The sequence below is a fragment of the Theobroma cacao genome, chromosome 1 (genome assembly GCF_053813885.1).
Source record: "Theobroma cacao isolate CCN51 chromosome 1, ASM5381388v1, whole genome shotgun sequence".
NCBI lineage: Eukaryota > Viridiplantae > Streptophyta > Magnoliopsida > Malvales > Malvaceae > Theobroma > Theobroma cacao.
The window spans coordinates 421,637-440,267 of NC_142639.1; the positions used below are offsets into that span (position 1 = coordinate 421,637).

General features: G+C 35.1%; 3 protein-coding genes and 1 pseudogene across 4 annotated transcripts; 3 read left to right on the forward strand and 1 right to left on the reverse strand.

Moving 5' to 3' along the window:
* The first annotated feature begins 6,967 nt into the window (after positions 1-6,967).
* Positions 6,968-7,502, forward strand: LOC18610674 (endochitinase pseudogene; annotated as a pseudogene).
* Positions 7,503-7,633: 131 nt separating this feature from the next.
* Positions 7,634-8,136, forward strand: LOC148764404 (endochitinase-like). Its single transcript, XM_088806577.1, has one exon. It carries the CDS (start codon positions 7,746-7,748, stop codon positions 8,001-8,003), a length of 258 nt encoding a protein of 85 aa, XP_088662703.1. The 5' UTR covers positions 7,634-7,745; the 3' UTR covers positions 8,004-8,136.
* A 626-nt stretch (positions 8,137-8,762) lies between these two features.
* Positions 8,763-10,224, reverse strand: LOC18610675 (NAC domain-containing protein 6-like). 2 transcript variants are annotated; one of them, XM_088804164.1, is made up of 3 exons: positions 10,027-10,224; positions 9,511-9,779; positions 8,763-9,392 (listed from the first exon to the last, which is right to left on the reverse strand). In XM_088804164.1, the coding sequence occupies exons 1-3, from the start codon at positions 10,184-10,186 to the stop codon at positions 9,054-9,056; spliced, it is 768 nt and encodes a 255-aa protein (XP_088660290.1). In that variant the 5' UTR covers positions 10,187-10,224; the 3' UTR covers positions 8,763-9,053. The 2 variants fall into 2 exon arrangements, with proteins under 2 accessions (XP_088660290.1, XP_007046550.3); XM_007046488.3 differs by having other exon boundaries at positions 9,958-10,222.
* A 4,498-nt stretch (positions 10,225-14,722) lies between these two features.
* Positions 14,723-16,555, forward strand: LOC18610676 (Tetratricopeptide repeat (TPR)-like superfamily protein). Its single transcript, XM_007046489.3, has one exon. The coding sequence runs from the start codon at positions 14,819-14,821 to the stop codon at positions 16,211-16,213; it is 1,395 nt and encodes a 464-aa protein (XP_007046551.1). The 5' UTR covers positions 14,723-14,818; the 3' UTR covers positions 16,214-16,555.
* The last annotated feature ends 2,076 nt before the right edge of the window (positions 16,556-18,631 follow it).

The following is an 18,631-nucleotide window of genomic DNA, read 5'->3' on the forward strand; positions in this document are numbered from 1 at the left end:
GAGGAAAACCCCCGTGCATGATTCCCTAAATCGATACCATGATATATAAAGATTGGCTTTCCGCAACCTTTTTTGAAGATGAGATCCAGAGTTTAGCCAAGCCGTTTCAACATTCTCTTGTTGGGAAATTCACTCGGATGCCAAAGTTACAAGATATCCGTATGTCGTTTAAAGGGATTGGACTTTCAGGTGCATATGAGATTAAGTGGTTAGACTAAAAGCATGTTTTAATTAACATGTTCAATGAGCAAGATTTTAATCGGATTTGGGTCAGGCAAAACTGGTTTATTGCGAATCAAAAAATGATGGTTTTTAAATGGTCCCTGAAATTTGAAGCCGAGAAAGAGTCCTCTGTAGTCCCCGTTTGGATTTCGTTTCCAAACTTAAAGGCTCATTTGCATGAGAAATCAACATTATTATTGTTTGTTGGTAGGCCACTATTTATGGATGAGGCCACGGTCAATGGCTCTTCATCGAGCGTGACTCGTGTGTGCGTAGAATACAATTGCAGACGACCACTGGTAGATCAAGTGTGGATTGTTGTCCAGATTAGAGAAACTGGTGCTGTGATAAGAAGATATTCACAACGTGTGGAGTTTTCGAGGATGCCCCGATTATTGTAGTCACTGTTGCCATGTAGGTCACAGTGAATCAATTTGTTTGGTAATGGGGAATAAACAGGTAAAATCGGGAAAAAACAATGCACCACCATCGAGATAGTCCAAGCTGGCTGATAAGGGCACTAGGGTTCAGATTCGAGAATTGACTGCAGCATTGAATGATCAAAACCCAAGCAACAAGGAACCGATGAGCAAAAGAGACGAATGGAAATCAGTTGTTCTAGAGGAACCACCAAAACAGGGGAAAGAATGGCAGGTGGTGAGGCAACCGAGTAAAAGTGGAATGAAGAAATCCAAAAGGGCGAAAATCACTCCTAAGGAATCAAGAAACATGCAGGTGAGGTTCTAATACTTTTGCAGCGATCAAATCAATGGAGGAAGAAGGAAATATGCAAATTGTCAAACAAAGGCAAATAGAGAGGGTGAACAATGACTTGGTATTAACCAAAAAAATTTTTCAACCGCTTAATGGCCAGCACAACGATTCGAATGGTAATGACAATTCTAGCAGTGTTTGTCTAGCATTAAAGGTTAACGAAGCAATGGTACAGATGGGACAACCATCGACAACACCTAGTAAACAATTGGCTTCAATAAACACAAAGGAAAGATATAGTTCGAAGGCGGGTATTGAAAGTCCTAGTAGTATCCAAAATATGGGGGACCATGACTATAGTCAATGGGCGATCGAAAATGCCCAAAACGTTATGGTCAGGAAACAAAAGAAAAAAAAAACCACAAAAGCATGGTGAACAAGTGAAGGAATCGATTGTCAAGGGTGGTGAGAACCGATAGCATGTAATGACTCCACGTAATGATGATAATGACGAGATTAGGGCTCAGGAAGTCGTTACTGTTGACGTAGAAGTTGAAAGCAGCGATCAAAACAACCAAAGGATACAAATGGAACCAGTTGATGGTAATGAAGTTAACATCCAGTTTAAAGACAATAACCCAACAAGAGCATCCGTTGATCTAATGGTGTAAAAAGCAGTTGAAGTAGAGGTAGGGAACTCGGCAGATCAGAAAAATACAATGGCCACTAGTAAACAATTGTTTGATTTCTCCCATGCAACATCTGGTGATCATAGCTTGAAGGTACATCCTAAAGTTTCTTGGATAAGGAGTTATATTTCTCATTTTTCAGCTTCAAATACTGCCTCTGATGAAGAAGATGTCGTAGAGGAAAAAGATGGATTCTCAAAAGATTTCACCTCTGTAAGTCTATCTGTCTAAACATATCCATGATTAGCTCACTTATTTGGAATGTTAGGGGCGTAGCTGGTAAGGTAGTACAACGTAGATTAAAAAGATTGAAACAGATGCATAATATTAAGGTGCTGGCTATTTTAGAACCTATGGTTAAAGAGGACAGAATGGAGTTTTTTAGAAAAAAGCTTGCCTTTGAAAGAGTAGTCAGTAACTGCTCTCAAAAGATATGGCTTTTTCATTCCTATAAAGTATATTGCAAAGTTCTGGTAGACCATGTTCAATGCCTGCTTGTAAAAATTAATTTGCCTTGGTTTTCTAACTTGCTCTTTGTCACCATTGTATATGCAAAGTGCACTAGACTAGAACAAAAAGACCTATGGACTTGCCTTAGATCTTTGTCTTTAGACATGCAGGGCCCATAGTTAGCAAATGGAGATTTAATTCCATCTTGAGTAGAGATGAAAGTCTATGTGGTGCTGCCCCACATCATAGTTCCATGCAGGATTTTGCTAACACTTTGTTGGATTGTGGGTTGTTGGATGCTAGTTTCAAAGGTAACAGTTTTACTTGGACAAACAACCGTATGCTACAAAGATTGGATAAGGTGTTGTACAATCGGGAATGGGCAGAGCTTTTCTCCTCCACTAAAGTTCAACATCTCATTCGAGATGGGTTCTACCACTGCCCGCTTCTTGTTAATTGTTCAATGACGCCTCAACGAGGCCCTTCGGCATTCTGTTTCCTTCATGCCTGGACAAAGCTTCATACCTTTATGTCCTTTGTTGAAAGGATATGGAAATTTCCTGTACAGGTAAAGGGGTTAAATGCCTTCTGGTATAAACAGCAAAGGTTAAAATTTAATTTAAAATGGTGTAACAAAGAGGCTTTTGGGGACATATTTGAAAACCTCTGGATGGCAGAAGCCCACACAACAAAAAAGGAGATTACTTTCCAGCAAGATCCATCACCAGAAAATAGAAAGGATTTGCATAGAGCCTATGCACAGCTTAATCATTATTTGAGCATGGAGGAATTTTTTTGGCAATAGAAAATTGGTGTTAAATGGCTTGTGGATGGGGAGAGAAACACCAAATTCTTTCATATGAGAATGCAAAAGAAGTGAATGGGGAGAGAAACACCAAATTCTTTCATATGAGAATGCAAAAAAAGTGAGTTAAAAATCACATCTTCAAGATTCAAAACAGTGATGAATTCACCATTGAAGACCAACTTTCTATTCAAACCTCAGCTATTGAGTTCTTCTAGAATTTTTTAAATGCTAACCAAAGTGATTTATCTAGGTTTAACTGTTACCTAATTCCACAACTTATTTCTACTGCTGAAAACACATTTCTTTGTTCAGTTCCCACAGTGCAGGAAGTAAAGGAAGTCATGTTTAATATTGATAAAGACAGTGTAGCAAGACCTAATGGTTTTTCATTTCTATTCTATCAACACTGTTGGGAGATTATAGCAATAGATCTTTTTGAAATGGTACAAGATTTTTTCGATGGGTAGTTTCTTCCACAAAAAATTACCTCCACAACTTTAGTCTTACTGCCAAAAAAACAAGATGCTAAGTTATGGTCTAATTTTAGACCAATTAGTTTGTGTACTGTCTTAAATAAGACTAAACTGTTGGCTAACAAGTTGTCCAAAATTCTTCCTAAATTATTTCTAATAACCAGAGTGGCTTTGTTAGTGACAGGATTATTGGTGACAATATTTTATTGGCCCCAGAGTTGATAGGCAAACTGGACTACAAACAAGAGGAGGTAATGTTGTTCTAAAGTTATATATGATGAAAGCTTATGACCGGTTGCATTGGGATTTTTTATACTTGGTGATGGATAAATTTGGTTTTAATGGTCATTAGATTGATATGATTAGAAGGTGTATTTCCAACTACTGGTTCTCTCTATTAATTAATGGGCAATTTGTTAGCTACTTCAAGTCAGAAAAGGGGTTAAGACAAGGGGACTCTATTTTGCCACTCTTGTTTATATTAGTTGCTAAATATTTATCACAAGGTCTCAACCATCTTTTTGCTCAATATAAATCACTTCATTATCATTCTGGTTGTAGTATGATTATTAGTCACCTTAGTTTTGCCGATTATGTGATGATTTTTAGCAATAGGAGTCGTTCAGTTTTGCAGAGGATTCTTGATTTTTTACAAAAATATGAACAAATTTCAAGACAGCAAGTGAACCATTAAAAAAGTTGTTTTATCACAGCTAATAATCTTGCAGCTTCGAGGAAACAGATTATTTCACAAACTATTGGATTTATGCACAAAACATTACCTATAACTTATTTAAATGCTCCACTGTACAAAGGTGGAAAGAAGGTACTCTTATTTGACTCACTTATTAATAAAATATGTGACCATATTTTAGGATGGAAAAACAAGATCCTCTCCTCTGGTGGCTGAATTACTTTACTTCGGAGTATTCTTTCTTCATTACCAATCTATCCCCTTCAAGTTTTTTACCCTCCAATGAGTGTGATTGAAAAAATAGAGACTTTCCAACAATTTTCTATGGGGAAGCTCTACAAAGTGTAAATGAATTAATTGGGCCAGTTGGCAAAAAATTCCTTTTTCATGCTCGGAAGGTGGGCTAGATATCAGAAACTTGAAGGATGTCTTTGAGGCCTTTTTAGCAAAACTATGGTGGCAGTTCCAAACATGTAACAGTATTTGGACACAATACTTGCAAGAAAAATATTGTATGGGCCGAATTCCTCATACTGTACCCAGTAAGTTGCATGATTCCCACGTCTGGAAAAAAATGGTTGACAGCAGAACCATTACTGAACAGAATGTCAGATGGTGGATTAGTAAGGGGGAGTTGTTTTTTTGGCAGGATTGTTGGATGGAAAATCAGCCTTTAATAAATCTATTCCCTTCATTTTATCATTCATTGTCCAAAGTTAATTCTTTTTAAAATGTAAATGAATGGGATATAGAGAAATTGAGAATGGTAGTTTCAGATGTTATTGCTGATAAAATTGTGAGGGTTCCTTTTGATAGATCAAGGGATGATACAGCTTATTGAGTCCTTACATCTAACGGTGAATTTACTACTACAAGTTCATGGGAACTAATTTGGCATTGATAACCTACCACTTGCTTGGGATCGCTTATTTGGCACGAAAGCATACCATTGTCGATATCTTTCTTTATATGGAAAATGATAAACAACTGGATACCGGTTGATCTTCGGATGAACTCTAAAGGCATCCAGTTAGCCTCTAAATGCCTTTGCTGTAATGTAGAGGAATCATTGTTACATGTGGTTCAGGATAACCCAATGGCCAAACAAGTTTGGAATTATTTTGTAAAATTCTTTCAAATCTATATTATTAATCCTCTGAATATTATGCAAGTAATCTGCTCATGGTACTACTCAGGCAACAATATTAGACAGGGTCATATCCATATATTAGTACCTCTTTTTAGTTGTTGGTTTCTGTAGTCGAAAAGAAATAATGCAAAACATAGGAATTTTGGTATGTATCGTGAGAGAATAATATGGCATATCATGAAATTACTAAGACAGCTGCACCAAAGGAATCTTCTGAAACATTGGCAATGGAAAGGATATTCTCAAATAGCCAAATTCTGGGGTTTTGAATACCAAAAAATGCAGTTTTTGCCACCCCAAATTATTAGGTGGGTAAAACCATTGATAGGTGAATTTAAGCTGAACGTTGATGGTAGTTCCAAGAACAATTTTCAAAATGCAGTGTGCAAGGGAGTTGTTCGAGATCACACAGGTATGCTCATTTTTTGTTTTTCTGAAAATCTTGGTCCCACTCATTCTCTTAAGGCGAAAATATTGGCATTACATAGAGGTTTACTTTTATGCCAAGCTTACAATATTTCTAGAGTTTGGATCGAAATGGATGCTTTGGTAATCATTAACATGCTTCAGGATGATAAAAAAGGTTCCCACGAAATCCGATATTTATTGGAATCTATAAGGAAATGTTTACAGAATATCTCTTATAGAATTTCACATATTTACAGGGAAGGTAACTAGGTTGCAGACTTCTTGTCGAATCAGGGTCATCAACATCAGAATCTTAAGGCATTTATGCAAGTTCAAGGTGAATTATGTGGTATTTTGAAATTAGATAAATTGAATTGACCTTATGTCCAGTTTAAATAAATGTAAAGGAATAGTACTCTTAATTTATTTTTGTTTCTTAGTATCATGTAAAAACGGGTATTTTTTTTTATTGTTGCATTCAGGACAATATGCACATAAAGTGTAACCATTAATAAGTATTAAAATTTCTATAATTCTTGTAACTCAGGAGTTACGACTCTATGCCCCCTTTCGTTACGTATGTTTATTCTCATTGTTAATAAAACTTTAACAAGGTAGCCAAGCTCTGCGGGAACTTCCGGGATAAAAAAAAAAAAAAAAAGAAAGATCATTGGATGATTGAAGATATTTAAATTTCTCTGCAATTCTGAAAATTGGATTTCGAGATTACTATCAGCAAAAAAAAAAATAGAGATGGAAAGAACAAGTATGAAACTCTTCAAGTTTTCAAAAGGTATATTCCCAAAAAATAAACCTTGAAAGTGATTTCATGGATACCATTCCTGTGAAGGCACCTTATTTTGTTCAAGTACTTACCTATCTGGCTAGGCTTTTGCTATTCACTTCTTGAGTTCGTAATCACACCGGGATAAGATTTGTTCTTTTTTTTTCCTGGCTGCCCACCTAGACATATTTCCTTCCGCAATCAACTCCACTTGTAAACACAGAAACGTATGAATTCTTGCAAAATGGGATTTTAACTAAATTATTCCAATTTGGTGGCATGTCAAGATAAGCTTGAACTAAGAAAATAGACTTTCCTTCTCTTATTAGAAAAAATCAAAACCGACCCTCCTTCGCCCTTTCTCGTTAGTCAACTAACAAGTTCTCAAGCAACTATCAATTTCCATTTTGTTATGATAAATGCCGCCATCGTCTCTAGAAGAAAACCATAAGGTTTGGGCAGATATCTCTCTACTGATCAGTCTATAAATACCGGCCTGGTTTTCACTGCGAATCCACAGCGCATACATAAAACACTTCAAATTTATACATAGCTAGCTAAGCAACAACAACAAAATGAGGTTTTTGACTCTCCTGGTCGCGTGCATTTTGTCCTCTTTGTCGAGGGCCTTGGCTGATATCACTCCGCTTATCAGCCGAGACCTGTTCAATGAGATGTTGAAGCATCGTAACGATGCAAACTGCCCTGGCAATGGTTTCTATACTTACGATGGTTTCATTGCCGCTGCCAACTCCTTTGGCGCTTTCGGTACCACTGGCGATGTTGATACTCGTAAAAGAGAGATTGCTACCTTCTTGGCTCAAACTTCCCATGAAACCACAGGTTCATTCCATTTTTTCTAACCATGAAAATTTGTAACTTCTCTGTCTCTATAAAATTAGTCATGCATGCCTGGCTTAATGGTTCGTAGACATCATTTGTGTGGTTGGCAAAACTAGTTAGAGGGTTCATGATTGTTGTATAGGTGGGTGGGCAACTGCACCGGATGGTCCATACGCTTGGGGATATTGCTTTGTCCAGGAACAAGGCAACCCTGGAGACTACTGCGTTGCAAGTCAAGAATGGCCTTGTGTCCCTGGTAAAAAATAATTCGGCCGCGGCCCAATCCAGATTTCATAGTAAGTGGTGCATAAGAGTTCTGACCCGAAAAAAATTTTAACTCAATCTTAACTATGAAAAATATATTTTACACTCACAACCTTGACCTCGACTTTGAGCAGCAACTACAACTACGGTCCAGCAGGAAAAGCGATAAACGTCGATCTGCTGAACAACCCCGACGCCGTGGCAAGGGACCCCACCATTTCTTTCAAGACAGCTCTTTGGTTCTGGATGACCCCACAGTCACCAAAACCTTCATGTCACGATGTCATCACCGGGCAGTGGAAGCCGTCCGCCCAGGACACTGCCGCCGGTCGGGTCCCTGGATATGGGGTCATCACAAACATCATCAACGGTGGCATCGAATGTGGAAAAGGCTCCAACCCTCAGGTTGAGGATCGCATCGGGTTCTACAAGAGATACTGTGACATACTGCAAGTGAGCTACGGAGACAACCTTGACTGCTACAATCAAAGGCCGTTTGCTTAGGCACTTTGGTTAATTATGAAAAATTCTCACATTATTAAAAATAATCTGCTAGTGATCTATACGTGTGTAGCTCACTGTGATATTTATCTTCTGAATAATTATCATATCAATAAATAAAACCAGCTCTTTCTAAGTTTGGTTGCTCATTATCTTTGTGACGTGGACGTAGGGATCGTAATGTACATTGCCAAGCTTATCCGTTCCAATTACATAAGAATCAGGTATTCTATAATTAAGTTCAAGTTTTCGGTAACAAAATTGTTCATTTTTATGTGGATGTGCTCTCTTTCTACAGAAGACCATACATCACTTTCATCATTAAGGACGGTACAATAAATATATGATCAGATTACTAGATTTTTTTCTTTCAAAAAAATGACTTCTTACATGACCAAGTCATAATTTAAACATAAAATTTAATATACTTAAATATTTGAGAGAGTATAAAAAAATGAGTTTAAAATTCTCTCCATTTAAAAGTGCTTAAAATTAAGAAAATGAGTTCAAAATTTTCTTTGATATTTTAAATTTATCAGTGACGAAAATTTAAAAAATTATAAAAAGTACAAACATTTCAAGTCAACAAACAATGATTTTCTTGCTATGCACATTGCCGGCCACTGCTAAATTTACCTAATGATAAGACTTGAAAGTTTAGCATATCGTATTTTTGGGGTTCGGCTTTTGAAAAAACTTGGTTTGAATTAATTTGAACTGCAAATATACATCCTAAACGTTTAATTTCAAACCAAACTGATATTTGAGTAAATTAAGAGTTTGAGTTTAGCTCTCGAGTTGTCTATATCATAAGTTTTTCGATACCAGGATCAAATTAGCAGGCTAATTGATTAAAACGAAATTACAACTGCACAAGAACTGGCTACACCTCCTACCTAGCAATGCAAGCAGCGCAGCATCGAACACGATCGCCCTGCATGGATGATGCAAATTAAATTGCATGCATGCATTTAAGTTTGATTACATAAATTAACTACCCATATCTTTATTATAATATACTAGCCGCGCGCATGCCTAATTCCAATTGTTTGTTCACCACATGGCATAAGAACTGGGACTTCTCAGCTGAGCCCACACTGATTCCGATATCCAGTCCATGATGGGCTCTGCTGCTGGCATGGATCCAACTCTCGTTAAGGCTTCAGAATTAGCGTCCTTCTGCAATTCCTTCTTTGCTGCTTCGAATAATTCCTCTCCCCTCTCTGCTCCAAAATCAAGGCCTTGGAGGGACAATGGCGCATCAAAGTTACTTTGAGAAGCACCGTTTGAGGGAAGGCTTTGATGAGATGTCCTGACAAGTTCTTCTGCCTTTTGCTCCAACACCCTCAATGATGTTGCCTTTCTGTAAATCTTGGCGAGTACTATATCCTCCTGAATTATTCACATGATATGCATGGTTATGTTTTAGCAAGTATACTACATTCACATATATATATATAAACAGATAATGAAACCAGTTGGCGATCAGATGCATATATACGTATAGTACCGTAGCAATGTTGGTGTTGGAGATGAGTCTGTACTCGTTCATGACCCAATCAGTTCTGCAGCCTTTCGGTGCTTTCCCTGTGTAGAAAACCAAAGTTTTTCTTAGGCCCACTATCTCTCGGGGCTCCTTGGGGCATCTGATGTGACGGTCAGACCCAGTTGCCTTCCAGTAGCCCGTCTTAGTTGTCCGGTTGGGCTTTCCTCCATGACCAGCCCTTCTTTCCCTGGGCACAAAGAAATACCACTCTCTCTCTCCTATCTCTGCCTTACCTGCAGGGAGTCCTCCAACAAATTAACCAGCCTAAGTTAGAGGCCATGATGACAATGCTTAACAGAATATACATAGTTATATCCTCGCCATGCATGTTACAAAGTCGTTAACTAAATTACTACGTACCACAAAGAACACAACAGGGTGAAGACTGAAGAGAACAGAACTTAACATTACCTGGCAAATCCCAAGGGTTATGTTTATAAATGTTGAGAAAACCAATGATGCCGGAATGAAAAATTTTACCCATAGCGGTTCCCTTGAGGTAATAGTCGACAAGTTCTTCTTCGGTGGGATGAAAGCGAAATCCTGGTAATAATGCGAGCTCCGGAGTAACATTCTCCATATTAAAACTACTTACAAGAAACACTGAAGTCAAATAAAGACGGGTTTGCTTCTCTTGCATGGCTAACAGGGTTATATATGGGCGAATGATTTTCAGAAAGGAAGACCAAAGTCTTCCTATAATGTGGAAAAAATTTGATGAACATTATGATTCCAGCATGCAGTGGGTCTGACATGCCAGCCTGATGTTGATGGTAAACCCTGACCAGAGAAGTTTGTTTTCTTTGTCATATGTTACCTACACTTTCCAAGGACTTGTCACTGTCTGTAGGTTTCAAGATGGTTAAGTTGCTGGGAAAACATCTGAAACTTGACAACTTTATTTAGGAACTTGGAAGTGAGTAAGATGTGGACAACGCCTGGTCTTTAAATAATTACAAGGAATTCTCGGAGAAGGGGGGGCGGGCCTAGAGATCCGATAAGGTTACACGTTCCTAAATATGGATTTTACAAAAGAAATTTGTATTGCTTTTCTGAGGAAAAAGACAGCATAACTAGTGGAATAAAAATACTCTGCTTCCACTTCCTGTGACTTTTGGTGCTTCTTGTATAATTTTACGTATTCAGTTTCATATTATTAATTAAAAATTTACATTTTTAAATCCTAAATTTTAAATAATAATATAAAAAATTTAAAAAAAGCGTGATATAAAATTATGAAGAGATATCGAACAAAATATTACACAGAGATAGAAAATTTCCTACTCCTAAGTAGTGGGTCTAAATTTTTCAACAAAATCATTTTTTTAAAACATTTTTCACGTTATTTTATATTTCACACAACAAAAATTTTGCCTTAAAGTTTTTTTTTTCCTTGGGTAAGGAAAAGTTTGTCAAAATTGCTATATTAAAAATATAGTACATAATAATCATTTCAATTAAAAATTTTGATTAAAGAATTTTCTTCAAAAAAAATTCTAAATAACTTCAAGAAAATTATACTACATTCTCCTAATATGGTGCCCCTTTTTTTGGCAATAATAACGTGCCTTTATTTAAAAAACAAAAAAAAAAAAGTGAATCCAGACAGAATGGTTAGAATCAATGTACATCGAAGGCACATGCTGTATGTTCCAGGAAAAGGCCAAATGTATATGTAAGACCAAATTAGGAGTCAATAAAGAAGTTTTTGAACTTTATTTTCCAAACCCATTTTTTTTATTATATTTTTGCAATGGCTTTTCTTTTTGACATGTCAATGCGAAATATAAAATCAAATTGCTAATTGAAACTGTTACTATATATATATATATATATATATATATATATATATATATATATATATATATATATATATATATATAACATTATTATGACCCTACTAAATGTAGAGAAAAATTAAATGAAAACAAAAGAAACCCTTTTCCCTCAATATTTAAAAAAAATTATTTCAACTGATCTTTTGATTTTTCTTTTTGGATGAAAACTTTATCATTTGAAAATTAACGTAAGTATATGATTTTTCTCCTTACTTTTCCCAGTGGAAAAGGACATGCACATATGGACCAGCAATACTTGGAGTATCATCATGATCATTCACATTCAGGTAGCTGCATGTGCAGTCTATTACTATGACCTTGTCTTTTTCTTCAGACAGGGTCTTTGTCTTTGTTTTTGTTTCTATTATTATCATTATATTTATTATTTGATTGATTTTGTCTTTTAGAGCTATCTCATTTTCAATTTAGTACGTTAGGTTTTGATAAAAAAAAAACACTGAGAAATAGAAGAATTATTATTTTGAAAAATAGATTGATACATACAATACGCATATTATACCCATTTAATTAAAAACGTCTTAAAAGATAGAGTTTCAAATTTCCACGACTTCATTAATTTTGACTTTTTAATTTGAAAATGAAAAATCATATAACGTTAATGACTTGAAAGGAGACGGAGAAATGATCAAACATCAAGCCTCAAAATTTGATTTTGAATTGATCTTCTCTGTTTTACTTATTTGAGAACGACTCAGCAAAGGACAGTTTGGTGCTAGCTAGGCGGGTCCTGTATAGGGGAGGCTATATTGGAAATAGATGTGGAACTTCGTAAAAGACTAAAAACAGTCCCACACACAAAGCAATAATTGTTGGATTTAAAGCAATAATTGTTGGATTTAAAACACATGATACACACACACACACAAGCACACAAACCATGTTTTATTTAATTATATATTTGTTAGAAATTTCAACAAGTCAAGTCCACTTTTGTTCTGTTATTTTCGAACATTGTTAACCTCACCAGATTATGACACACGGGCCTCTTTTTAGTTATTTTTTTTCTCTTTCTACTTCTTTTTTTTTTTTTTTCTTAACCCTCCACGTGGCTAAAGGAGGAAGCTCCTTTGGGGTTTTATAGACTTTTCTTCCAACTCGACTCACTGTGTCAAAATGGTTTTAAATAATTAATTTTAACATGTTTAATTAGTTACAGTTGTTTCATTATTATTAGTTTTAAATTTTAGTAACAGAATTATATGTTTTATTAATTACAAATATTTTAATTTAAACAAGTTCTTTCATTAAAAACAAATTTAAACATGTTAACATCGTATTAATATTATTTAAATAAATTATCAATCATGTTGTGTTGTGTAATCTATTTAATAAATATGTCTATATACGCGGGTAAGTTTTAACATGTTTAATTAATGATATCATATTTATATTCATTTATATAATTATTAATATATTATATTTATATTAAAATCTGAAGACCAGTTTTCCTCAACAAGGAAATTGAATTGGATAAGTTCAACCAAGCTTCACCATCAATTGTCTTTTTTTTTTTTTTGAGAAAATCACTTGCCATTTTAATTTTCAAGAATTAACAAAAGAAAAGTAATTATTTTTTAAAATAAATAAAAAATAAAAATCAATTAAACGAAATCTAAATTATTAATAAAAACTAATTTATTACAAAATCGTCAATTTTGGTTATGGTATCAGCTTCGAGTATATTTATTTATTTTTACTGCAGATTGGTTCATTGAACCTTTGTCTCGAGTAGTCCAACCTTTTGGTCAAACTTTTAAGAGTCCAGCGGGAATTTTCCCAGCCCACACTCTACGGCTACGCGCTGAGGCAGCTGTCCACCATCAATGTGGCCCAGTACAACATTATGGCCCACAAATTTATTGTTTCAATTATTTTGAGCTTTGATTTGATGGCTCATTTTCAGTCCAAAATGTGTTGTTTGAACGAAAGAAGAATCTTCTTATCTTGACAAAGAAATATTCCTTTGGTCTCTAAATGTATATTAAGGATGGAAACGGAAAGGTATCCATTTCTTTAGAGATACTTTATCTCGAATTTATTTAATAAAAAATAGTTAATTTTTATTAATATTTAAATAAAATTATAAAATATTATTCAAAATTGAATCTTAATACTATAATACTATTAACTAATTATTCGAATCCGTTAAATACTTGATTAGATAATTCAAATAACACTTTAAAGAACTAAAATTATATAAAATTTAATTTTATATTTATTAATTTATAAAAAAAAGAGAGTTAAGATAGCAAAGGTTGTAATGAAGGTAACGAGGATAAAAATTTGAATCCAACAAATTATAAAATTTTGAAATATTATATATATATATATATATATATATATATATAATTGAGTTCAAGTATGAGGTATCCTAAGGGTTGTACTTGCAACTTATCCAAACTGAAATCGAAGATTAAAAACCTTATCTAAATTTGTCTTACAACTAAATATAATATGAACATGTTATCATATTATATCAACATGTTACGTCATAATTCATTATAATATATTAACATATCATGTTAATATTTTAATACATAGAATGATAAATAATATTTTGATTCAATGAACTATTAGTTATAAAAATTTATTTAATTTAAAATAAAAATATAAAAAAAAATTTCAGTCAAAATAAAAATAAATTGATTTTAATTTTTATAAATAATTTAAGGATTTATTTTGGATGTTACGTTAAAAGTTAAAAAACATTTTTTGGGCTGATTTGACTTAAACAATTGGTCCCTACAAGGAAATTGGGTTTGGTGAAGTTGAACCAGGAACAAACATACCCAGCCCAAATTCGCATATTTCTTAGAGCTTCTAATATGAGTTGGTTCGGTCCGATTCAAGTTTTTATGGATTAAAAAAATATGAGTTGAATCTGATCAATTTATTTTTTATATGGGTCATCAAAATTTCAATTCAATTCATCTCTTACTAGCTTATGGATTGGGTTGAATCAGCTCATTTTTTTAAAAAAATTTATTTTTATAATTTTATTTAATAAATTTTTTATTAATAAAATTATTTTATAATTTAATTTATAAGTTAAAATTAATAATTTGATAAGTAAAGATTAAACACATTAAAATATATAAAATAAATAATATTATTAGTAATTAAATTATTAATTTTATATAATTAAATTAATTAAAATTATTAATTGTTTTGATCAATAGAGTTGACCGGTCCCAAGCCACCTCTGCCTTTTGATTTGATAGACTAACCCATTTAAATTCGATTTTAATATGAATTTAAATTTTTAAGCTCAATCTACATCATATTTTATAAAAAATACCAACCCAATAAATCAAGCCCATTTTGAGATATAATATTTCCTTCGGCTTCCTAGAACCCTGCAAAAACCCTAACTTCCAAATCCCAGTCAAAGGGAAGAAGAAGAAGAAGAAGAGATGGGAAAGATCCCACCTTCATTTCGTCCAGCAATCTCAAATTCTCTCATTAAAAGGCAGCCTTTAGAATCGCCAACAGCAATTCCCCATCAGTTTCCCGAGAAAACAACCAAGAAAAGACCATCCCAGCATTCTAAGACAGCCCAAGCTTCCCTAGGATCCCGCAAAGCTGAACCCCTATTCAAATCTCCAGACCTCTCATCCGCCAAGAAAGTTTTCAATTCAATCGTTGTCACGACGAAGGCCCCGATTGATCTTCGCTTCCACAACACTCTCTTACAATCTTATGCCTCAGTATCCACCGTCAATGACTCCATCTCTTTTCTTCACCACATGGTCAAAGCCCACCCTTCATTTTCCCCTGACCGATCAACTTACCACATCTTGCTCTCTCAATCTTGCAAAGCACCAGATTCCTCCCTCTCCCCTGTTCGCCAGACCCTCAATCTGATGGTCACTAATGGGCTCAAACCCAATCAGGTCACCACTGATGTTGCTATCCGGTCGCTTTGCGAAGCGGGACGCATTGATCATGCTGTAGAATTGGTAAAAGAACTTTCTTTAAAGCACTCTCCGCCTGATAATTTTACGTTCAACTTTCTGGTTAAGAATTTATGCAAGTGTAGAACTTTAAGTACGGTTTATGGTTTTATTGATGATATGAAGAGTTCTTTTGGTATAAAGCCTGATCTTGTTACTTATACTATATTAATTGATAACGTTTGTAATTCAAAGAACTTACGAGAGGCAATGAGATTGGTTGGTGTCCTTAATGAGTCAGGGTTTAAGCCAGATTGTTTTGTTTATAATACTATAATGAAAGGGTATTGTATGTTGAGTAAAGGGAGTGAGATAATTGAGGTTTATAAGAAAATGAAAGAGGAGGGTGTTGAGCCTGATCTTGTGACTTATAATACTTTGATCTTTGGGTTGTCAAAATCTGGGAGAGTAAAAGAAGCTAGAAAGTATTTGGATATTATGGTTGAATCAGGGCATTTTCCAGATGCTGTTACATATACATCTTTGATGAATGGAATGTGTAGGGAAGGAAATGCATTGGGTGCAGTGCTTTTGTTGGAGGAGATGGAAAGAAAGGGGTGTAGCCCGAATTCATGCACTTATAATACGCTGCTTCATGGGTTGTGCAAGGGGAGATTGATGGAGAAAGGAATGGAGTTATATAGGGCAATGAAGTCGGCTGGTATGATGCTTGAGAAGGCTTCCTATGCTACTCTTGTGAGGGCACTTTGTAGGGAGGGCAGGGTCGCAGAGGCATATGAAGTGTTTGATTATGCTGTTGAGAGTAAAAGTCTAACTGATGTTGCTGCTTACTCGACATTGGAGGTTACCCTTAAGTGGCTGAAGAAAGCTAGAGAACAAGGGCTTGCAGTCTGACAAGTATATTCTTTCAATCTCTTTAATTTGTAGTTCTTGTTGATTATTACAATTTTGACATCTATTTTATGGATAAAATGAGCCTATATTATATGGCAAAATTGGCTATTGACATATCATAATTTCCATTACCACAAGTGCATTATTGAATGTGCACATGAAGTTGCCATGATGAAGTCATGTATACTTTCAAATGTACATATGTAATTGTTGGAGTTGTGCTAATTGCTTCTTTTATCATTTGATGTTGTATACGTAATTGCTCTAGTTTTTATGATCTTTGCTGCTAATCAGATGTATTAGAAAACACTAATTATGCTATTGAAGACTTTGTGTTCAATATTCTAACAAATTGATTTGCATAATGTTGGCCTTTGATTTTGTTTTATTGCCAATTAGTACGAATTGATAGTCGACAGTTTCTGGTCTTTAACATTATTCTCGCCAGACATACCCTCTGATCAGTACTTGATGGTAGTGTCTGGTGAGATAGCTTGAATGGAATCTTTGATAATTGACACATAAGAAGATTCTCATCCTGTCTAAATTCTAGCTTGTTCTATGTGGCTTTCACCTGTTTGTTCTCCACTTCTGCTATTTCCAGCGGCACAATCCAGTTTTTCTGTTCCCTTCCGATGAAAGCTGCTAGAATATTGTTACTTTCTTTCATTATTTTGGGCTAAGCTAAAGAGATTAATAAGTTTAAATTCTGACTAAGTACTCCTTGTTTGACCCTTTTTGTTTTTCCGGTTCTTGGTGCATAGGCAATGGAAATATTTAATTCGTCTACAATGTTATGCAATGCTGTGTTCCTTTCCCGGGAGGATGAATGTATGCTTTTGTCTTATCTGATCATATGAACCAGAATCATGCATGAACCCGCAATGATCGTGTCTAAATCTTCTATATATTTTGTGGAGCCCGTACGTACCACCAGGTGCATTTATTTGTAACCTTGACCATGAAAACATAATCACAAAATTAAATTAAAAAACAATACCAGTGAAAACATGGTACGACAAGTGTGGATATGGTGGATTTAGTACCTAAATAATCTTGACAGCGATCATGTACATTTGCCATACGCTCAGCGTTTCCACCTACACCGAAATCTCGACAACAAAATTGATAGTAGATCGATGTAAATTCCCCAAACTTTTTCTCAAATTAATTTATCAAACGGGACAAAAAGAGTTTTGTTGGGAGTACAATGCATTTGCTAACTAAAATTGTCCAAGTTCGGTATGGATAGATCGAACGGTCTATTGTGCATTTATCCTTAACTTCATAGCGCCATGGTGACATGAAATGGGAGGTCCAGAGGAATTCCGTTCCTTGAACGGTTCTAGGAGAAGTAAGAACAAGAAACAGGCCGCAGGTCATGTTTCTTACCCTTACTTGTTCTTTTATTGCGGTGGTGGCTGTGGCTTATTGATTTGAGTCAGCTGTTTCCCTTGTTGAGATTTCTTTTGCTGTTCTGAGATGATTGTCTGAGTCTGATAGCAGGGTGGTGGCTTCATGTACTTTGTATAGTTTAAAAGGTTGTGGTCATGGCTATTTTTTTTGTAAGCCATTCTAGGACAGTAATTGACTGAAGGAATACCAGTTAATAATTGTCTGCTTTTGTGAGTAATAGTCCTATATAATGAAATGATCCTCTTAATTTTCAAAAAAAAAATTGTCCCATTATTTTATTGACTAAGGATACGGAAAATCATGGGAGACAAGGAGAATCAGCCCTTCCTTGGCTACGAAACGGAGCATGTGATGCATGCGATTTTCTGCATTACAGTATTAGACTCTTGTGACTCTCGTTGCCAACAAGCTGCCGCCCCTTTGGCCCTCTCTCAACAAAAACCTTCTTACTCTATTGTTTCTGTTTAGTTTTATATTGTCTTCCATGTCTATAAAAACTAATGTCTTCGTCAATAAACAATGTGTGTCTCAGGGTAGTGGCGTACAAGTTGCTATAGAATTCAGTGCAACTTTGGGATTTTGTTGCATGTCGTGGCCGCCCTAGATTCTTTGCCTTGGGGTCTAGCTTTGTGCGAAGTCAGGTCCCAATTCGTCGAGTTTCTTATTCTAATGTTTTTTTTCCCGCTATCCTTGGTCAACTGGCCTGATATCTTTGGTTCTAAACTATTAGGCAATCATGAAACGCCAGCCTTTCAATGTTCCTAAACTAATCTTTAAGGACATGAATGAACACTGGTTGGGGAGAAGGTTCCGCAGTAATGATTGGGGAGGCAAGGCAGCATACGGCTTCCACGGCCTGTACGAGTTGTTTACAATTTGAGGATCAGAAACAAAAATTAATCCAACCTATACATTGTTCATCTCTTGAACGTAACATTAAAGAATGATAAATAATTGCAGGTTGCAGGCTAGATATGCAACAAGGATCTTTCAGTTGTAGGG

Bases quoted from the DNA above. Each gene is read 5' to 3' on its own strand.
- LOC18610676 (XM_007046489.3), top strand. From the start codon at position 14,819: ATGGGAAAGATCCCACCTTCATTTCGTCCAGCAATCTCAAATTCTCTC.
- LOC148764404 (XM_088806577.1), top strand. From the start codon at position 7,746: ATGACCCCACAGTCACCAAAACCTTCATGTCACGATGTCATCACCGGG.
- LOC18610675 (XM_007046488.3), bottom strand. From the start codon at position 10,186: ATGCAAGAGAAGCAAACCCGTCTTTATTTGACTTCAGTGTTTCTTGTA. The intron at 9,780-9,957 runs GTAATGTTAAGT...GACTCCCTGCAG, and splicing joins TAACCCTTGGGATTTGCCAG to GTAAGGCAGAGATAGGAGAG. The intron at 9,393-9,510 runs GTACTATACGTA...TGAATAATTCAG, and splicing joins CCAACACCAACATTGCTACG to GAGGATATAGTACTCGCCAA.